Raw genomic sequence first — 17,926 nt, 5'->3', positions numbered from 1 at the left:
GGAAAAAATTATACAAAATTACAAATGTATACTTACCAATGAAAATGAAATATGGAAACAATGAAAACTGCAGAAAGAATATCCATGAAAATCCACAAGAACAGGTAGAAATTTGGTGTCTGCAAAACAGAAAACAGTTTTAGGCATTTGCAGTTGGAGAACATTGTAGATCATGTGGATCAAGTCCCTTGTTTGAGCAGGAATGGAGAGGGGGCAGAGCAGGGAGAGGAACCTTGATTGCCAGGATTGAAGTCAAACACAGAGAATACCTGCTGCTAACCTAACATGTAATCCCCGCTTTACATGTGTCGAGGGCTCTACAAGGGCTAAAACACTTCACACACCTCATTTCCCTGGACCCTCAACAGAGGTCTGAGGGAGTCGCAGAGATGTCACAGAGCAAGTCTTCTCTGGACCCAGGACTACAGCCCAAGTTCCTTGGCTTCCAGTGCTCTATGTGTTCACGGCACAGCTTCCCAAACCTGGCCGTGCATCCAAATCTACCTGAGCCGCAGCCTTTCGTAAGACAGCTTCCTGGGCCTCATTAGCGACTCAGGAATCAGAATTTCTGCATCTTTAACAAGCTCCCAGAAACAAGCTACCAGTCTGTGAACCAGCATTTAGGAATCATTCTTCTAAATCATGCTTCAAATAAAAATGTTGAAATTATCATTCTTAACTAGCATGCCCACTTCTCTAGGCTTCTTGCCTACATCACCCATTTCACAGCTCCATTATCTAGGTTCTACTGAATAAATTTTTTAATTCCCTGGCTTGATCCTTCCTTTCTACCTTCATTTTTCCACCTCCAATACTATTTGATGGTACTAGGTCTGGCATTTTTATCTTTCTTATGTCAATTCCATCCTAATTCAAGGTCTTTGCTTGGTCTGATTAATAATGGTACAAGAACAACAACAATAATACGAATGATCAAGTTAATGATGAGAACAACAATTAATATTAATGAGCATTTACAGGAGCTAAGGTAGTATTCTATGCATGTGAGGTATATTTTCACAGCTAATTCTCACAACAGATCTACTAGGCAGGCATAATAAAATCTCTTAACCAACTTCTACTAAGCCAAGGCTCCTAACCCCCAGTAGGCAACTGACTGACTGAGGCCTTGGCCTGCTGCATGCTGCCCACCAGATCAGCTGTACAGTCACTAAGAATCAGTTGTTCTTACAATCCATATGACTTAGAACACCTGTACTTGTTATAAATGTACAGTGTAATTATTGTTGTTGTTTTAGTTGCTACGTCATGTCTGATTCTTTTGTAACCCCATGTAGTGCAGCCCCCCAGGCTCCTCCATCCTTGGGATTTCCCAGGAAACAATACTGGAGTTGCCTTTTCCAGTACTGGAACTGGAGTTGCCATTTCCTTCTCCAGGAAATCTTCCCAATCCAGGGATTCAACTTGTGTCTTCTGCATTGGCAGGCAGATTCTTTACCACTGAACCACCTGGGAAGGAGTTTAATTAATGTTATATGAAATCTGTATGATCAGAGTTTAAAAAGTACAACATTTTCCAAAAAATAAAAAAGTCAATGCTTTGAAAAACTCGATGATGACAGAAGAGGTTTTTAAAAAATAAACTGAGGGGTGCGAGGATTATAAAAATCTGAAGATTCCTCCTTCTCCAAATGAACTGAAGTTCTTGTACATCAAGGAAACTAAACTTAGAAGTCACAGCTGGTGCACTGGGAAGCACATACAAGTGACAAAATACAAAATTCAGTCATCTGAATGCTCTCAAAAGAAAGACTTTGAGGCTATGTCAAAAGGTGAATGATCTAGTTTCATTTCTTTTTAACATGATGGTGTCCAGTTTTCCAAGCCTCATTTATTGAAGAAATTGTCTTTTCTCCATTGTATAGTCTTACCTCCTTTGTCATCAATTAATTGGCCACAGGTGCATGGATTTATTTCTGGGCTTTATATCCTGTCCCATTTATCTATAATTCTATCCTTGTGTCACTACCATACTGTTTTGATGACTGTAGCTTTTTAATATAGGCCAAAGTCAGGGATCCTGATCCTTCCAGCTCCATTTTTCTTTCTCAATATTGCTTGGCTATTCAAGATACTTTTTGTATCCATAAAAATTTTAAGATTTTCTGTTCTAGTTCTGTGAAAAATGTCATTGATAATTTGATAGGGATTGCACTCAATCTGTAGATTGCCTTAGGTAGTATAGCTGTTGCAGCGATATCGATTCTTTCAATCCATGAACATGGCATATCTTTCTAACCATTTGTGTCTTCAATTTTGTAACCTGCAACTTTACCAGATTCATTGATGAGCTCTAGTGGTTTTCTGGAAGCATCTTTAGGATTTTCTATGTATATATCATGTCATTCACAAACAATGACAGTTTAGGTTCTTCAAGTCTGGATTCCCTTTATTTCTTTTTCTTCTCTGATTGCCATAGGTAGGACTTCCAAAAACTATGCTGAATAAAAGTGATGAGAATGGACATCCTTGTCTTGTTCCTAACCTTAAAGGAAATGTTTTCAGTTTCTCACTGTTGATTTATGATGTTATTTGTAGGTTTGTCAAATATTGCCCTTATTTTGTTGAAGTATGTTCTCTCTATGCCCATTTTCTGGAAAGTTTTTATCATAAATAGGTGCTGAATTTGGTCCAAAGTTTTTCTGTATCTATTGAGATTATCATATGGTTTTTATTTTTCAATTTGTTGATGTGGTATATTACCCTGATTGATTTGTAGGTATTGATAAATTCCTACATCCCTGGGATAAATCCCACTGGATAATGGTGTATGATCCTTTTAATGTGTTGTTGGATTCAGTTTGGTAGTATTATGTTGAGGACTTTTGTGTCTATGTTCATCAGTGATACTGGCCTGTAATTTTCTTCTTTTGTGGTATCTTTGGTTTTAGTATGAGGGTGATGGTGGCCTCATAGAATGAGTTAGGGAGTTTTCGTTCTTTTGCCAATTTTTTTTGGAATAGTTTCAGAATATGTGGTAAATCTTCTCTAAATGCTTAGTAGAATTCGCCTGTTAGGAGCATTTAATCACAGTTTCAGTTTCAGTGCTTGTGATTGGTTCAGATCAGTTCAGTCGCTCAGTCATGTCCGACTCTTTGCGACCCCATGAATTGCAGTATGCCAGGCCTCCCTGTCCATCACCAACTCCCGGAGTTCACCCAAACTCATGTCCATCGAGTCGGTGATGCTATCCACCATCTCATCCTCTGTCGGCCCCTTCTCCTCCTGCCGCCAATCCCTCCCAGCATCAGAGTCTTTTCTAATGAGTCAATTCTTCACATGAGGTGGCCAAAGTATTGGGGTTTCAGCTTTAGTATCATTCCTTCCAAAGAACACCCAGGACTGATCTCCTTCAGAATGGACTGGCTGGATCTCCTTGCAGTCCAAGGGACTCTCAAGAGTCTTCTCCAACACCACAGTTCAAAAGCATCAATTCTTCAGCGTTCAGCTTTCTTCACAGTCCAACTCTCACATCCATACATGACCACAGGAAAAACCATAGCTTGACTAGACGGACCTTTGTTGGCAAAGTAATGTCTCTGCTTTTGAATATGCTATCTAGGTTGGTCATAACTTTCCTTCCAAGGAGTAAGTATCTTTTAACTTCATGGCTGCAGTCACCATCTGCAGTGATTTTGGAGCCCCAAAAAATAAAGTCTGACACCATTTCCACTATTTCCCCATCTATTTCCCATGAACTGATGGGACCGGATGCCATGATCTTCATTTTCTCAACGTTGAGCTTTAAGCCAACTTTTTCACTCTCCTCTTTCACGTTCATCAAGAGGCTTTTTAGTTCCTCTTCACTTTCTGCCATTAGTATGGTGTCATCTGCATATCTGAGGTTATTGATATTTCTCCCGGCAATCTTGATTCCAGCTTGTGCTTTATACAACCTAGCATTTCTCATGATGTACTCTTCATATAAGTTAAATAAGCAGGGTGACAATATACAGCCTTGATGTACTCCTTTTCCTATTTGGAATCAGTCTGTTGTTCCATGTCCAGTTATAACTGTTGCTTCCTGATTTGCATATAGGTTTCTCAAGAGGCAGGGCAGGTGGTCTGGTATTCCCATCTCTTTCAGAATTTTCCACAGTTTATTGTGATCCACACAGTCAAAGGCTTTGGCATAGTCAATAAAGCAGAAACAGATGTTTTTCTGGAACTCTCTTCCTTTTTCCATGATCCAGCAGATGTTGGCAATTTGATCTCTGGTTCCTCTGCCTTTTCTAAATCCAGCTTGAACATCTGGAAGTTCACGGTTCATGTATTACTGAAGTCTGGCTTGGAGAATTTTGAGCATTACTTTAGAGTGTGAGATGAGTGCAATTGTGCAGTAGTTTAACCATTCTTTGGCATTGCCTTTCTTTGTGATTGGTATGTTCATATTTTCTACTTCTTCCTGGTTCAGTCTTGAGAGATCATACCTTGCTAAGAATCTGTCCATTTCTTTCAGGTTGTCCAATTTATTGGCACGCAGTTGCCTGTGTTAGTCTCTTATGATCCTTTGTATTTCTTTGGTGTTAGTTGTAACTTCTACGTTTTCATTGCTAATTTTATTGATTGTGCCCCCTCCCCTTTTGCTTGATGAATCTGGGTAAAGGTTTACCAATTTTTATCTTTTAAAAAGAAAAACAGCTTGTATTTTTCATTGATTGCTCCTATCATTTTCTTCATCTCTTTATCATTTATTTCTGCTCTGATCTTATGATTTGTTTCCTTCAGCTAACTCCGGGTTTTCTTTGTTCCTCTTTCTCTACTTGCTTTAGATGTAATGTTAATTTATTTGTCAGTTTTCTTGTTTCCTGAGGTAAGTTTGTATTGCTATGAACTTGCCTCTTAGAACTGCTTTTGCTATGTCACATAGGTTTTGGATCATTGTATTTTCATTTTCATTTGTCTCTAGGTATCTTTTTACCTCTTTCACTTCTTCAGTGATCTATTGGTTGTTTAGTAACATATTGTTTAGCCTCCACGTGTTTTTGGTTTTTTACATTTTTTCCCCTTGTAGTTGATTTCTAGTATCATAGTATTGTGATCAGAAAAGATAGTTGATATAACTTCAATATTCTTGAGCATCTTTTCATGTGTTTGTTAGCCATCTGTATGTCTTCTTTGGAGAAATGTCTATTTAGATCTTTGGCCCATTTTTTGATTGGGTCATTTATTTTTCTGGAGTTGAGCTGTAGGAGTTGCTTGTATATTTTTGAGATTAGTTGTTTGTCAGTTGCTTCATTTGCTATTATTTTCTCCCATTCTGAAGGCTGTCTTTTCACCTTGCTAATGGTTTCCTTTGATGTGCAGAAGCTTTTAAGTTTAATTAGGTCCCATTTGTTTATTTTTGCTTTTATTTCCAATATTCTGGGAGGTGGGTCATAGAGGATCCTGCTGTGATGTATGTCAGAGAGTGTTTTGCCTATGTTCTCCTCTAGGAGTTTTATAGTTTCTGGTCTTACGTTGAGATCTTTAATCCATTTTGAGTTTATTTTTGTATATGGTGTTAGAAAGTGTTCTAGTTTCATTCTTTTACAAGTGGTTGACCAGATTTCCCAGCACCACTTGTTAAAGAGATTGTCTTTAATCCATTGTATATTCTTGCCTCCTTTGTCAAAGTTAAGGTGTCCATATGTGCATGGATTTACCTCTGGGCTTTCTATTTTGTTCCATTGATCTATATTTCTGTCTTTGTGCCAGTACCATACTGTCTTGATAACTGTGGCTTTGTAGTAGAGCCTGAAGTCAGGTAGGTTGATTCCTCCAGTTCCATTTTTCTTTCTCAACATCGCTTTGGCTATTCGAGGTCTTTTGTATTTCCATACAAATTGTGAAATTATTTGTTCTAGCTCTGTGAAGAATACTGTTGGTAGCTTGATAGGGATTGCACTGAATCTATAAAATGCTTTGGGTAGTATACTCATTTTCACTATATTGATTCTTCCAATCCATGAACATGGTATATTTCTCCATCTATTAGTGTCCTCTTTGATTTCTTTCACCAGTGTTTTATAGTTTTCTATATATAGGTCTTTAGTTTCTTTAGGTAGATATATTCCTAAGTATTTTATTCTTTCCGTTGCAATGGTGAATGGAATTGTTTCCTTAATTTCTCTTTCTGTTTTCTCATTATTAGTGGATAGGAATGCAAGGGATTTCTGTGTGTTGATTTTATATCCTGCAACTTTACTATAATCATTGATTAGTTCTAGTAATTTTCTGGTGGAGTCTTTAGGGTTTTCTATGTAGAGGATCATGTCATCTGCAAATAGTGAGAGTTTTACTTCTTCTTTTCCAATTTGGATTCCTTTTATTTCTTTTTCTGCTCTGATTGCTGTGGCCAAAACTTCCAAAACTATGTTGAATAGTAATGGTGAAAGTGGGCACCCTTGTCTTGTTCCTGACTTTAGAGGAAATGCTTTCAATTTTTCACCATTGAGGATAATGTTTGCTGTGGGTTTGTCATATATAGCTTTTATTATGTTGAGGTATGTTCCTTCTATTCCTGCTTTCTGGAGAGTTTTTATCATAAATGGGTGTTGAATTTTGTCAAAGGCTTTCTCTGCATCTATTGAGATAATCATATGGTTTTTGTTTTTCAATTTGTTAATGTGGTGTATTACATTGATTTGCGGATATTAAAGAATCCTTGCATCCCTGGGATAAAGCCCACTTGGTCATGGTGTATGATCTTTTTAATGTATTGTTGGATTCTGATTGCTAGAATTTTGTTTAGGATTTTTGCATCTATATTCATCAGTGATATTGGTCTGTAGTTTTCTTTTTTTGTGGGATCTTTGCCAGGTTTTGGTATTAGGGTGATGATGGCCTCATAGAATGAGTTTGGAAGTTTACCTTCCTCTGCAATTTTCTGGAAGAGTTTGAGCAGGATAGGTGTTAGCTCTTCTCTAAATTTTTGGTAGAATTCAGCTGTGAAGCTGTCTGGACCTGGGCTTTTGTTTGCTGGAAGATTTCTGATTACAGTTTCAATTTCCGTGCTTGTGATGGGTCTGTTAAGGTTTTCTATTTCTTCCTGGTCGAGTTTTGGAAAGTTGTACTTTTCTAAGAATTTGTCCATTTCTTCCTCGTTGTCCATTTTATTGGCATATAATTGTTCATAGTAGTCTCTTATGATCCTTTGTATTTCTGTGTTGTCTGTTGTGATCTCTCCATTTTCATTTCTAATTTTATTGATTTGATTTTTCTCCCTTTGTTTCTTGATGAGTCTGGCTAATGGTTTATCAATTTTATTTATCCTTTCAAAGAACCAGCTTTTGGCTTTGTTGATTTTTGCTATGGTCTCTTTTGTTTCTTTTGCATTTATTTCTGCTCTAATTTTTAAGATTTCTTTCCTTCTACTAACCCTGGGGTTCTTCATTTCTTCCTTTTCTAGTTGCTTTAGGTGTAGAGTTAGGTTATTTATTTGACTTTTTTCTTGTTTCTTGAGGTGTGCCTGTATTGCTATGAACTTTCCCCTTAGGACTGCTTTTACCGTGTCCCACAGGTTTTGGGTTGTTGTGTTTTCATTTTCATTCGTTTCTATGCAAATTTTGATTTCTTTTTTGATTTCTTCTGTGATTTGTTGGTTATTCAGCAGCATGTTGTTCATCCTCCATATGTTGGAATTTTTAATAGTTTTTCTCCTGTAATTGAGATCTAATCTTACTGCATTGTGGTCAGAAAAGATGCTTGGAATGATTTCTATTTTTTTGAATTTACCAAGGCTAGCTTTATGGCCCAGGATGTTATCTATCCTGGAGAAGGTTCCATGTGCGCTTGAGAAAAAGGTGAAATTCATTGTTTGGGGATGAAATGTCCTCCAGGACAATATTAAACGCTACAACATTCGAATCATAGGGGTTCCAGAAGAAGAAGACAAAAAGAAAGACCATGAGAAAATACTTGAGGAGATAATAGTTGAAAACTTCCCTAAACTGGGGAAGGAAATAATCACCCAAGTCCAAGAAACCCAGAGAGTCCCAAACAGGATAAACCCAAGGCGAAACACCCCAAGACACATATTAATCAAATTAACAAAGATCAAACACAAAGAACAAATATTAAAAGCAGCAAAGGAAAAACAACAAATAACACACAAGGGAATTCCCATAAGGATAACAGCTGAGCTTTCAATAAAAACTCTCCAAGCCAGGAGGGAATGGCAAGACATACTTAAAATGATGAAAGAAAATAACCTACAGCCCAGATTATTGTACCCAGCAAGGATCTCATTCAAGTATGAAGGAGAAATCAAAAGCTTCTCAGACAAGCAAAAGCTGAGAGAATTCTGCACCACCAAACCAGCTCTCCAACAAATACTAAAGGATATTCTCTAGACAGGAAACACAAAAATGGTGTATAAATTCGAACCGCAAACAATAAAGTAAATGGCAACGGGATCATACTTATCAGTAATTACCTTAAACGTAAATGGGTTGAATGCCCCAACCAAAAGACAAAGACTGGCTGAATGGATACAAAAACAAGACCCCTACATATGTTGTCTACAGGAGACCCACCTCAAAACAGGGGACACATACAGACTGAAAGTGAAGGCCTGGAAAAAGATTTTCCATGCAAATAGGGACCAAAAGAAAGCAGGAGTAGCAATACTCATATCAGATAAAATAGACTTTAAAACAAAGGCTGTGAAAAGAGACAAAGAAGGTCACTACATAATGATCAAAGGATCAATCCAAGAAGAAGATATAACAATTATAAATATATATGCACCCAACACGGGAGAACCACAGTATGTAAGACAAATGCTAACAAGTATGAAAGGAGAAATTAACAACAACACAATAATAGTGGGAGACTTTAATACCCCACTCACACCTATGGATAGATCAACTAAACAGAAGATTAACAAGGAAACACAAACTTTAAACGATACAATAGACCAGTTAGACCTAATTGATATCTATAGGACATTTCATCCCATAACTTCAATATTCTTAAATTTACCAAGACTCACTTTGTGGCCCAGCATACAGTCAATCCTGGAGAATGTTCCATGTGCACTTAAGGACAATGTGCAATGTGTTACAGTGGGATGGAATGCTCTATAAATATTAGTTAATATCTGGTCTAATGTGTAATTTAAGGCTTGTGTTTCCTTTTCAATTTTTCTGTCTGGAAGATCAGCCCACTGGTGTAAGTGAAATATTAAAGTCTCCCCCCACTATTATTGTGTTCCTGTCAATTTCTCACTTTATGATTGTTATCATTTGCCCTATGTATTAAGGTGCTTATATTTGGGTGCATATATATTTAAAATTGTTATACCTTCTTCTTGGATTGTTCTTTGAATGTTATGTAGTGTCATTCTTTGTCCCTTATAACAGTCTCTATTTTATAAAGTCTATTGTGTCTGATATGAGTGTTGCTACTCCAATTTTCTTTTGAGTTCCATTTACATGGAATATCTTTTTCATCCCTTCACTTTCAGTTTATATATATCCCTGGGTCTGAAGTGGGTTTCATATAAACATCATACATATGGGTCTTATTTTAGTATCCATTCAGCCAGTGTGTGTCTTTTGATAGGAGTATTTAATCCATTTACATTTAAGGTGATTATGGATATGTATTTTCCTATTACAATTTTCTTAATCGTTTTGGGTTTGTTTTTACAGGTCTTTTTACTTCTTTCTTTCTCCTGTGATTTAATGACTAACTTTAGTATTGTGTTTGGATTCTTTTTCTCTTTTGTGTGTGTGTATGTACTGTAGATTTTTGGCTTGTGGTAACCATGGGGTTTTGACATAGCAGTCTATATATAAACAAGATTGTTTTAAGGTCTTTTAATTTCACACACATTTCCAATATCCTCCATTTGTGCTTTCCACACAATTGATGGTTTTTATGTCCTATTTTGGTGCACAGATGATTTCCTATCTTTACTTTATGTTTGGCTTTACCAGTGAGTCTCTCCATTTGTAATTTCTTCTGTCTCTATTTTTGCTTTTTCATTTCTGCTTAGAGAAGTTCCTTTAGTACTTGTTGCAATGCTGGTCTGCTGGTGCTGAATTCTCTTAGCTTTTGCTTTTCTATAAAGCTTTTTTCTCCAATGAATCTGGATGAGAGTCCTACAGGGTAGAGTGTTGCATGCTTTCCTCTAAGAGTTTTAAAGTATCTGGTCTTACGTCTTTAATCCATTCTGAGTTTGTTTTTGTGGTAGATTGTTTATAAAAATGGCCACATTATTTGATTCAAAATGCAGGCCTATATGAAACATGAGTGCACTGTCACTTTCCATTAAGAGGTAAAGTCTGTTTTTCCCCCTGACCCACCTTGGATCTGAACTTAACCATGTGATTTTCTTTGGCCAATGGTACATTTACAAACATCACACTGGGACATCCTTAAGAAAGCATGTGCACTAGTGCTTGACCTCTCTTGCTGCTGGAAATCCAGTGCCAGCAGGTGAACATGCACAAGCTGGCCTCCTTGAGGATGAGTGACCAAATGAAGAAACCACGGTCATCCCAGGTAAGAACCTAGACATGTAGATGAGGCCATCCTAGAACACCTAGTCCAGTCAAGCTGTCTCAGGCTGGAGAAACAACTCAGCCATCATATGGAATGTGACAGACAAATATTTGTTAATTTTAAGCCACTAAATATTAGGTATGCTTTTTAAACATAATAAAATGGTAATAGACTATATATAACTTATTTCATGATGTCCTGTTCTAACTTTTTCAACAAACAGACCATTAAGCAGACCCATGTGTGTTGGATAAAACTGCTTCTATTGTACTAGTTTTATCTTCAATTTACAAATAAACAATCTGAGGCCCAGCACGTTAGATAACATTTCCAAGAGTTAACACAATAAGTGGTAGAGCCGAGATCTGAATCTGCGTATTCTGCCCCAGAGTATGGGCTGCTTAGGAAAGCTTTTGGGGTGCTGGTCCCACATCCTTGACCAAAGTTACCTTCAGTCCTTTAAACGTCCTTCTTTCAGAAAGAAGTTATTTACTTACATCCTTTTACACTCTTTGATTTTGAAACACATGAATTTATTATAAATTTAAATATTATCAATCCAAGTATTGAAGTAAAAAGTTTTATTTAATATATCTGAAGGGACAATTTTGAGCCATTACTGATTCAGGGGATAGGATTATGAAGGGTGCACTGCTTTCTAATTTACATTTTTGTAATAACTGAATTTTATATAATGAACAAGTTTACACTGCAGTTTTAAAAATCAAAAACATTAGAAAAGTATACAGTACATACAAGAAGAGGGATAATATGCGGAAAGACAAGTGAAGAGGCTTCACTTGTGCAAAGGACCTGCCATCCTAGGTTTCCTTGAGGATCATCTGTAGAAACCTCCCCAAGCTGCCAATAAAGAAGGGGCAGGCAATTTTACACTGCCACCAGAGGGCCTCAATGAAATACCAGCCCTACAAGACTGCCCTTTGCCCTAACTACCTTGCACCTGCTCCTGACCCTGAACAAGTCAGAAAAATAAGGGGGCCAGTAAGGCAGGAAGTATGGAGAAGGCAACCAAAAATATTCAGTCTTCTCATTTAGGTTTCTCTACCTAAAGCTTTAATTTTCAAGGCAGTTTAGAGTTTGAGTTATTATTCTGAACTACACATTTTGATCCTGAATTGAGGCTTTTTGGTGACTAAACAGTTGAAAGATTATCTAAGAATAACTAGAAAAACTATGGGATCTGAGAGAAATCTCATTCAGGGTAAGGAAAAGCCTAGCTCATAGAGCAGTTTAAACAGTCAGAAAAGAGAAATTAAACTGTTTTCGGTTGTTGCCTATTGTGTCTGATGCAGTCATCCTATTTACACACTGATAAGAAAAATGGGCTCTGTAGCAGTATTGGTTAGCTGAGGTTAGCAGTAATTGGTTAGCTGAGGTTCCCTTCATAGATAATAAGTGATGGGATTCAGCTAGAAGTGTAACTCAGGTGTTTGGGTCCCCATGCCTCTGATCATAAGCAGAAGCAGGACAGAAGGGGAAATCAAGCTAGGTGATGGACACTCACACTTCTCAAAAGCATTTTGGTCAGGACCCAGAGTTCTCACTTTGGAATTCAAGTACACTTGAATTCCCACACCTCAGGCCACTGTCACTGTTGCTCTGCCTGCAGGTGGGGATGCAGTATCAACACACTGGAGTCAGACATTGTGAATCCTGCATCATGTGAAGCTTCAAACTTCAGATTCCCGTGCATTACTCCTAGTGGCTAGCTCAGAGGGTTGAATTACAGAATCCAAGAAAGGCACATTGTGGGGATTCAATAAACAGCCAATTATTTATACCAACAGTAATTTCTCCCTGAGAATAACAGAAGGATCTGGGTGAGAGAAGGAACAATGCCATATCTCCAATGTCACATATTGTTTCTGCTCTTAAGTAGCTGCCCTGGGGACTGCACAGTGGGCAATGTAGGGGTAAGGTGGGGGAGAGAGACTCCTATTGTATCAATCTAGGAAGAATAATCTGAACAACCAGCTCACCATGAAGTAGTAAGGGTGATTCATCTCATTCAGGACTTCAATGTTGTCTGTGGTCACGGAGTGAATACTATGGCACCAGACCAATGAGAACAGCCAAGGTTCATTGACGATGTATAAGTTGATGCTGATGTTAGCTGCTTTATATTCTCTGGGAAGAAAAGGAACCCATGGGAGATTTAGATTTAGTCTTATTTTTATCATCTAAAAGGTAAACAGCCACAATATTTGTGAAAGACTGCAGCTTAAATCACCAGAATTAGTTGGGCATGGGACAACTTATGACATGACACGTAGAATGAGCTCATGTTACAGTGAGACACAGAACTGCATTTAATACCTTTCCTCCTCAATCAACGGTAGTATGCATGTCCTAAGGGGAAAAGAAAGAAAGGAAGAAAAGAGGAAGGAAGGAAGGAAGTGGGCTACAGAGTGAAGAAAAGATGGAGGAAAAAATGGGAGGAAGGAAAGCCCTACTAGAATTAGCCAATTTCCATGGTATAAATATTCCTATGTATGAGTGCGTGCTAAGTCACTTCAGTTGTGTCTGACTCTTTGCGACCCTACGGACTGGAGCCCACCAGGCTCCTCTGTCCATGGGATTCTCCAGGCAAGAATAATGAAGTTTCCATGCCCTCCTCCAAGAGATCTTCCCAACCCAGGGATTGAACCCGCGCCTCTTACGTCCCCTGCACTGGTAGGCTGGATTTTTACCACTAGTACCAGCTGGGAAGCCTTAGCCCAATTTCAACCACCACTGTTAAAACAGGTTTGCAAACCTCTTTGGCTCCAGTGAGCTGGGATGAGTGAGCTCCACATACTACTGTGAAGCAAATATATTTACTTCCTTCAGAGAATCTACCACTCTCTACTCTACCTGCTTTCCTATCCAGTCTTCTTTACTTGACTGTAAGCATATTAAAGCAGAGATTCTGTCTTATTCATTTCCATATATTCAGTACCTGCTTCATAAATAGTTAACTGAATGAATACATAAATGAATACCTATCTGGTAAATACTTACATTTCAATTTTTTTATTTAAATTTATTTATTTTAATTAGAGGCTAATTACTTTACAATATTGTATTGGTTTTGCCATACATCAACATGAATCCACCATGGGTGTACACATGTTCCCAATCCTGAACCCCCCCTCCCACGTCCCTCCCCATACCATCCCTCTGGGAATTTTTTAAAGAATTTTCAAAAGCACTGAGAGAAATGGAACCCAAATTTCCCTGTGCACTAAATGTCAGATATGCACACAGTATCTATAGATATGGAAAGAAAATAAGTAGAAGACCATCTAGTAATTCTAATTAAGTTGTCATCTTCAGAGAAAACTTCTCACAAAATATACCATATAAATCCCTTCAAAACTTTTTGTTTTAACCCTGAGATGGCACAGTATATTGGAAACAGCTCTGTAGAAGCCTGGTGTGAGTGCAGTTTTGTCATATACTAGCTTGGCAGGTTCTTAGGCTCAGTGTATAAATTGTAAGATAAAAAATCATACTACTACATTTGCAGGAGTGCTTGCAATTAGTTACCTAGTATGTTAGAATTATATCTAAGACAATTCTACAGATCACCTAAAAGATTTTTTAATAGAAATAAGGAAATAGTAATAAAAACCCACTTTTCAAAACTTTTTGAAACCAATACAAAAAACCATTCCATTTCTATGTAGAAATTGAAACAATACAATAAACAATTACTCCAAAGAAAAGTAAATACTTAGGTACTAACTTAGCAAAACCTGTAAGCCATAAACTACAAAGAACTGATGAAAATCATCAAAGATGATTTAAAAAGTGAAGAGACATATGTGTTTATAAATCAGAAGACTCAACATTGTAAAGATGTCAATTCTCACAGTGATCTGCAAGCTTAATGCAATTCCTATGAAAATACCAGAAAGGATTTTTGGACAATTAGCCCAGCTGATTCTGAAATGCATATAGTAAGGCACAGCCCAAAAGTAACTAAAATGATACTAAAAAAGAATAAAGTGAGAAAGAATCACTCTACCCAATATTAAGGCTATTTAGCTACAGTAATCAAAATACTGTGGCCTTAGAAAAGAAATAGAGATTAATGGAACATAATTTAAAATCACAAAGAGTTGGACACAACTGAGCAACTGAACAACAATTTAAAAGTCATAAACAGACCCACACAAACATGTCAAAATGATCATTGTTAAAGGCTCAAAATTAAATCAATGAAATAAAAGGTTTTTTTTTCAACAAATGGTACTAGAGCAATTGTATAGGCAAAGGCAAAACAAACAAACAAACAAAAAACTTTGACCCACACCACATAATTCATATAAAAATTGACTAAAGATGGATCACAGAGTTAAGCACACAATGTAAAACCATAAAACTTTTGGGAAAAAAAAAAACAGAAATCTTTGAGATCTAAGGGTTAGACAAAGAGCTCTTAGACTTGACATTAAAAGCATGACTCAAACCATCCATAAAAGAGAAAATTGAAAAGGTAAGCCTAATCAAAATGTTAAAACTTTTGCTTTGTGGAAGACTGTTAAGGAGATGGTACACTCCTGAAACAGATTGGGACAAAATATTTGCAAACCAAATATCCAACAAAGAACTATACTCACACAAAGACCTCTCAAAATTTAACAATAAAAAATCAAGCAGTTCAGTTAAAAATGGTATGATAAGACATTTCTCTGAAGAGGATAGACCATGGCAACTTAGCACATGAGAAGATGTTCAATATCATTACTCACCAGGGAATGAAAATTAAAACCACAATGAGATACCACTACACACATAACAGAATGACTACATTTAAAAATAAATCACAATGCCCTAAACTAGCAAGGATGGAGAACCTCTGGATCATCATACATTGCTGGTGGGAACATAAAATGGTATAGGCCCTCTGAACATGTTTGGCAGTTTCTCATAAACTATATAAAACTTATAAAGTTCCTTATAAAACTTGTCAAACTATCATACCCAAGGAATTGCATTCTTGGGCATTTATCCCACAGAGGTAACAACTTATATTCACAGCAGGCAATTCTGGGAAGATGGCAGAAAAAGAAACACCAGGAACTTGCCCCCATCTAAACAATAATTGCACTGGCAAAATCTACCAAATGTAACTGGTTTGGCTCTATGGAGTTTATTGAAGTCTTGCAACTTCCAGGGAAGTTTTATAAGTTATGGTTAACTTTGGTCAATTTCAGTAATTAGCACAGTCTCAATTATCCACTCTGCATTCTCAGCCCTATCACAGGCAGCTGGGCCCATGTTCCTGGAGCAGCCTGCACACAGCTTACGGAAGCCAAGATGGGCCAAAAGGTAACTATCTTCCAATTATTGGAGATCTGTGCTCTGATGAAACATTTCAATCTAGGTGTATCTAGGGTACTCTAAGATGAACTCAAAGAGATCTGCCCTATGGCATATTATAATCAAACTTTCAAAAGCCAAAGGCAAAGAAAAGACTCTTGAAATCACCTTGTTACATACAAGGATCCTCAATAACATCTTGAGCAGATTTCTCATCAGAAATTTTGGAAGACAGAAGGTAGTGGATCCACATAGTCTAAGTGTTAAAAGAAAAACCTGTCAACCAAGATGCTTATATCCAGCAAAGCCTGTCTTTTAAAAATAAGGAGTGTTATAGGAAAAAACAAATCTGACTCCATATTAGATCTGTTTATTCTAATATGCAAGTTAAATTGCATGCTCTATTGCTCTGGTGACAAGGTAAGAATGTTGCCTATGACCTGATATATATATATAGCACAGTTCATTTTCAAGGCTATGACTTATTCAAGTGTAACACTTTTCCATTTACATGGAGATTGTGGAACACAGAATAGCACTTATCTTGTTGGAGGTCTTCAGGAACATTGTGATGTGACCTACATGGACAGGTGCAACAACAAAGGATACCAAGAAGTTCCAACAACCAACCACATCTTCTCTCCTTTTAGAACATAAAAAGACCAAATTCTAACTTGGATAAGATGGTGCTTTGGGATGCTCATTCACCATATTCTCAGTCTGCTGGCTTTCCAAATAAAATTGCTACTCCTTGACCCAGCAACTATCATGTAGCAAGCAGTATGAGCTTGGATTTAGGTAACAAATTTTGGTGAATTTATAGAGGGTCCCTGCTGCTCATGGCCAGCTATCCCCAACTTAGAAATTATTGGATAAGGCCCTAGCAATTGGTGGGACCACATATGATGAAGATCTTCCTATAAAATTCCCCCAAAGTGGCCCCAGCTATCACAGCACTTGGCAGTTGGAATAAGCACTTGGTATCTGGAAGTCAACAGGTAAGTCATTGCTGTGTATAAACCAAAAACTTTATTCCTCTCTGTTTGGGGCTTTTCTTCTCAGGAATAAGTCCATTTTTTTAATTTGAGTAGGGTACCCTGTTGGAGAGAGGAAACAGTTGCTGATTTTTATCCAATTTTTGAACTGGTTTATCTGTTTCTTTGAATGAAAGCATCTATATGTGCCATTTGTTTGTTTGTCTTATATTTCTGTCTTTAAAACCACTATTGCTAAAGAAAGTCCTCTGGGGAGTGGTCTGATTACAGCTACAAACCCATGACTAAGAAAAAAAGAATATTCTATTGTAACAATGTGTGCTCACAGTACCTGTCTGGAACTCCAATGGGATTTATCTGGTTATCTTGAGACCCTGTGTACCATGTACTGCCACATTTGCTTGTTAATTGCATCATCTGTGGTCTCCTGTGTCATTGAAAGTCAAAGTCATTCAGTTTTATCCAACTCTTTGCAACACCATGAACTGTAGCCCACCAGGCTCCTGTGTCCATGGAATTCTCCAGGCAAGAATGCTGGAGTGGGTTGCCTTTCACTTCTCCAGCCTGTGTCACTGGTATATGTAAAACCCCAGGACTAAACTTAAGGGTTTATTTAGAATTCTCTGTTTGTCTTTGAGTTTTTGTTTCACTTTGTTTTGGAACCATTTCTTCACTTACAGTCAAATCAGTCTGTGATATTTAAAACTTTTACTGCTGTCAAATGGAAGAAAGGAACACACACACACACACACACAAAAATTGTCTGTTTGTGTCTGAGAGTGGGACATTCCCATGGAGAAGAGAAAATTCCCACTTTGTTCTTAAAACTGAAAGTCTCAGCCCAGAATTCAGCTGATAGGTTTATGCCAAAGCAAAATGGTTAAGAGAAGATCAATTGCTATTTTTTATTTTATAGTAAAACACTCAAAAAGACTATACAACTCTGCAATTAGAGCTATTCTCTAAAGACTATGGAGAAGAATGATGAAATGCCCTATGTGCAAATATTTGTGCTATTACATCAGGAAAAATTAAAGAAGAAAGGGAACTAGAGTGAGGATATGTTGTTTAAAACCTTCACCCCTGCCTGA

The 17,926-nt window shown here is 37.3% G+C and overlaps 1 protein-coding gene across 2 annotated transcripts in view; it reads right to left on the bottom strand.

Moving 5' to 3' along the window:
- Nucleotides 1–17,926, bottom strand: part of LOC133241097 (glycerophosphodiester phosphodiesterase domain-containing protein 4-like) — a 133,852-nt gene that overhangs the window by 12,042 nt on the left and 103,884 nt on the right. For both annotated transcript variants that reach the window (XM_061406183.1, XM_061406184.1), the window contains 2 exons: nucleotides 12,513–12,660; nucleotides 37–119 (listed from right to left, as the gene is read on the bottom strand). In XM_061406183.1, the coding sequence (XP_061262167.1) occupies nucleotides 37–119; nucleotides 12,513–12,660 (231 nt within the window). The remainder of the gene's footprint in view (nucleotides 1–36; nucleotides 120–12,512; nucleotides 12,661–17,926) is intronic.

Source organism: Bos javanicus, chromosome 29, assembly GCF_032452875.1.
Source record: "Bos javanicus breed banteng chromosome 29, ARS-OSU_banteng_1.0, whole genome shotgun sequence".
In the NCBI taxonomy this organism is placed as follows: Eukaryota; Metazoa; Chordata; class Mammalia; order Artiodactyla; family Bovidae; genus Bos; species Bos javanicus.
The sequence above is the reverse complement of the archived record's forward strand: the minus strand, read 5'-3'. Positions and strand labels throughout refer to the sequence as shown.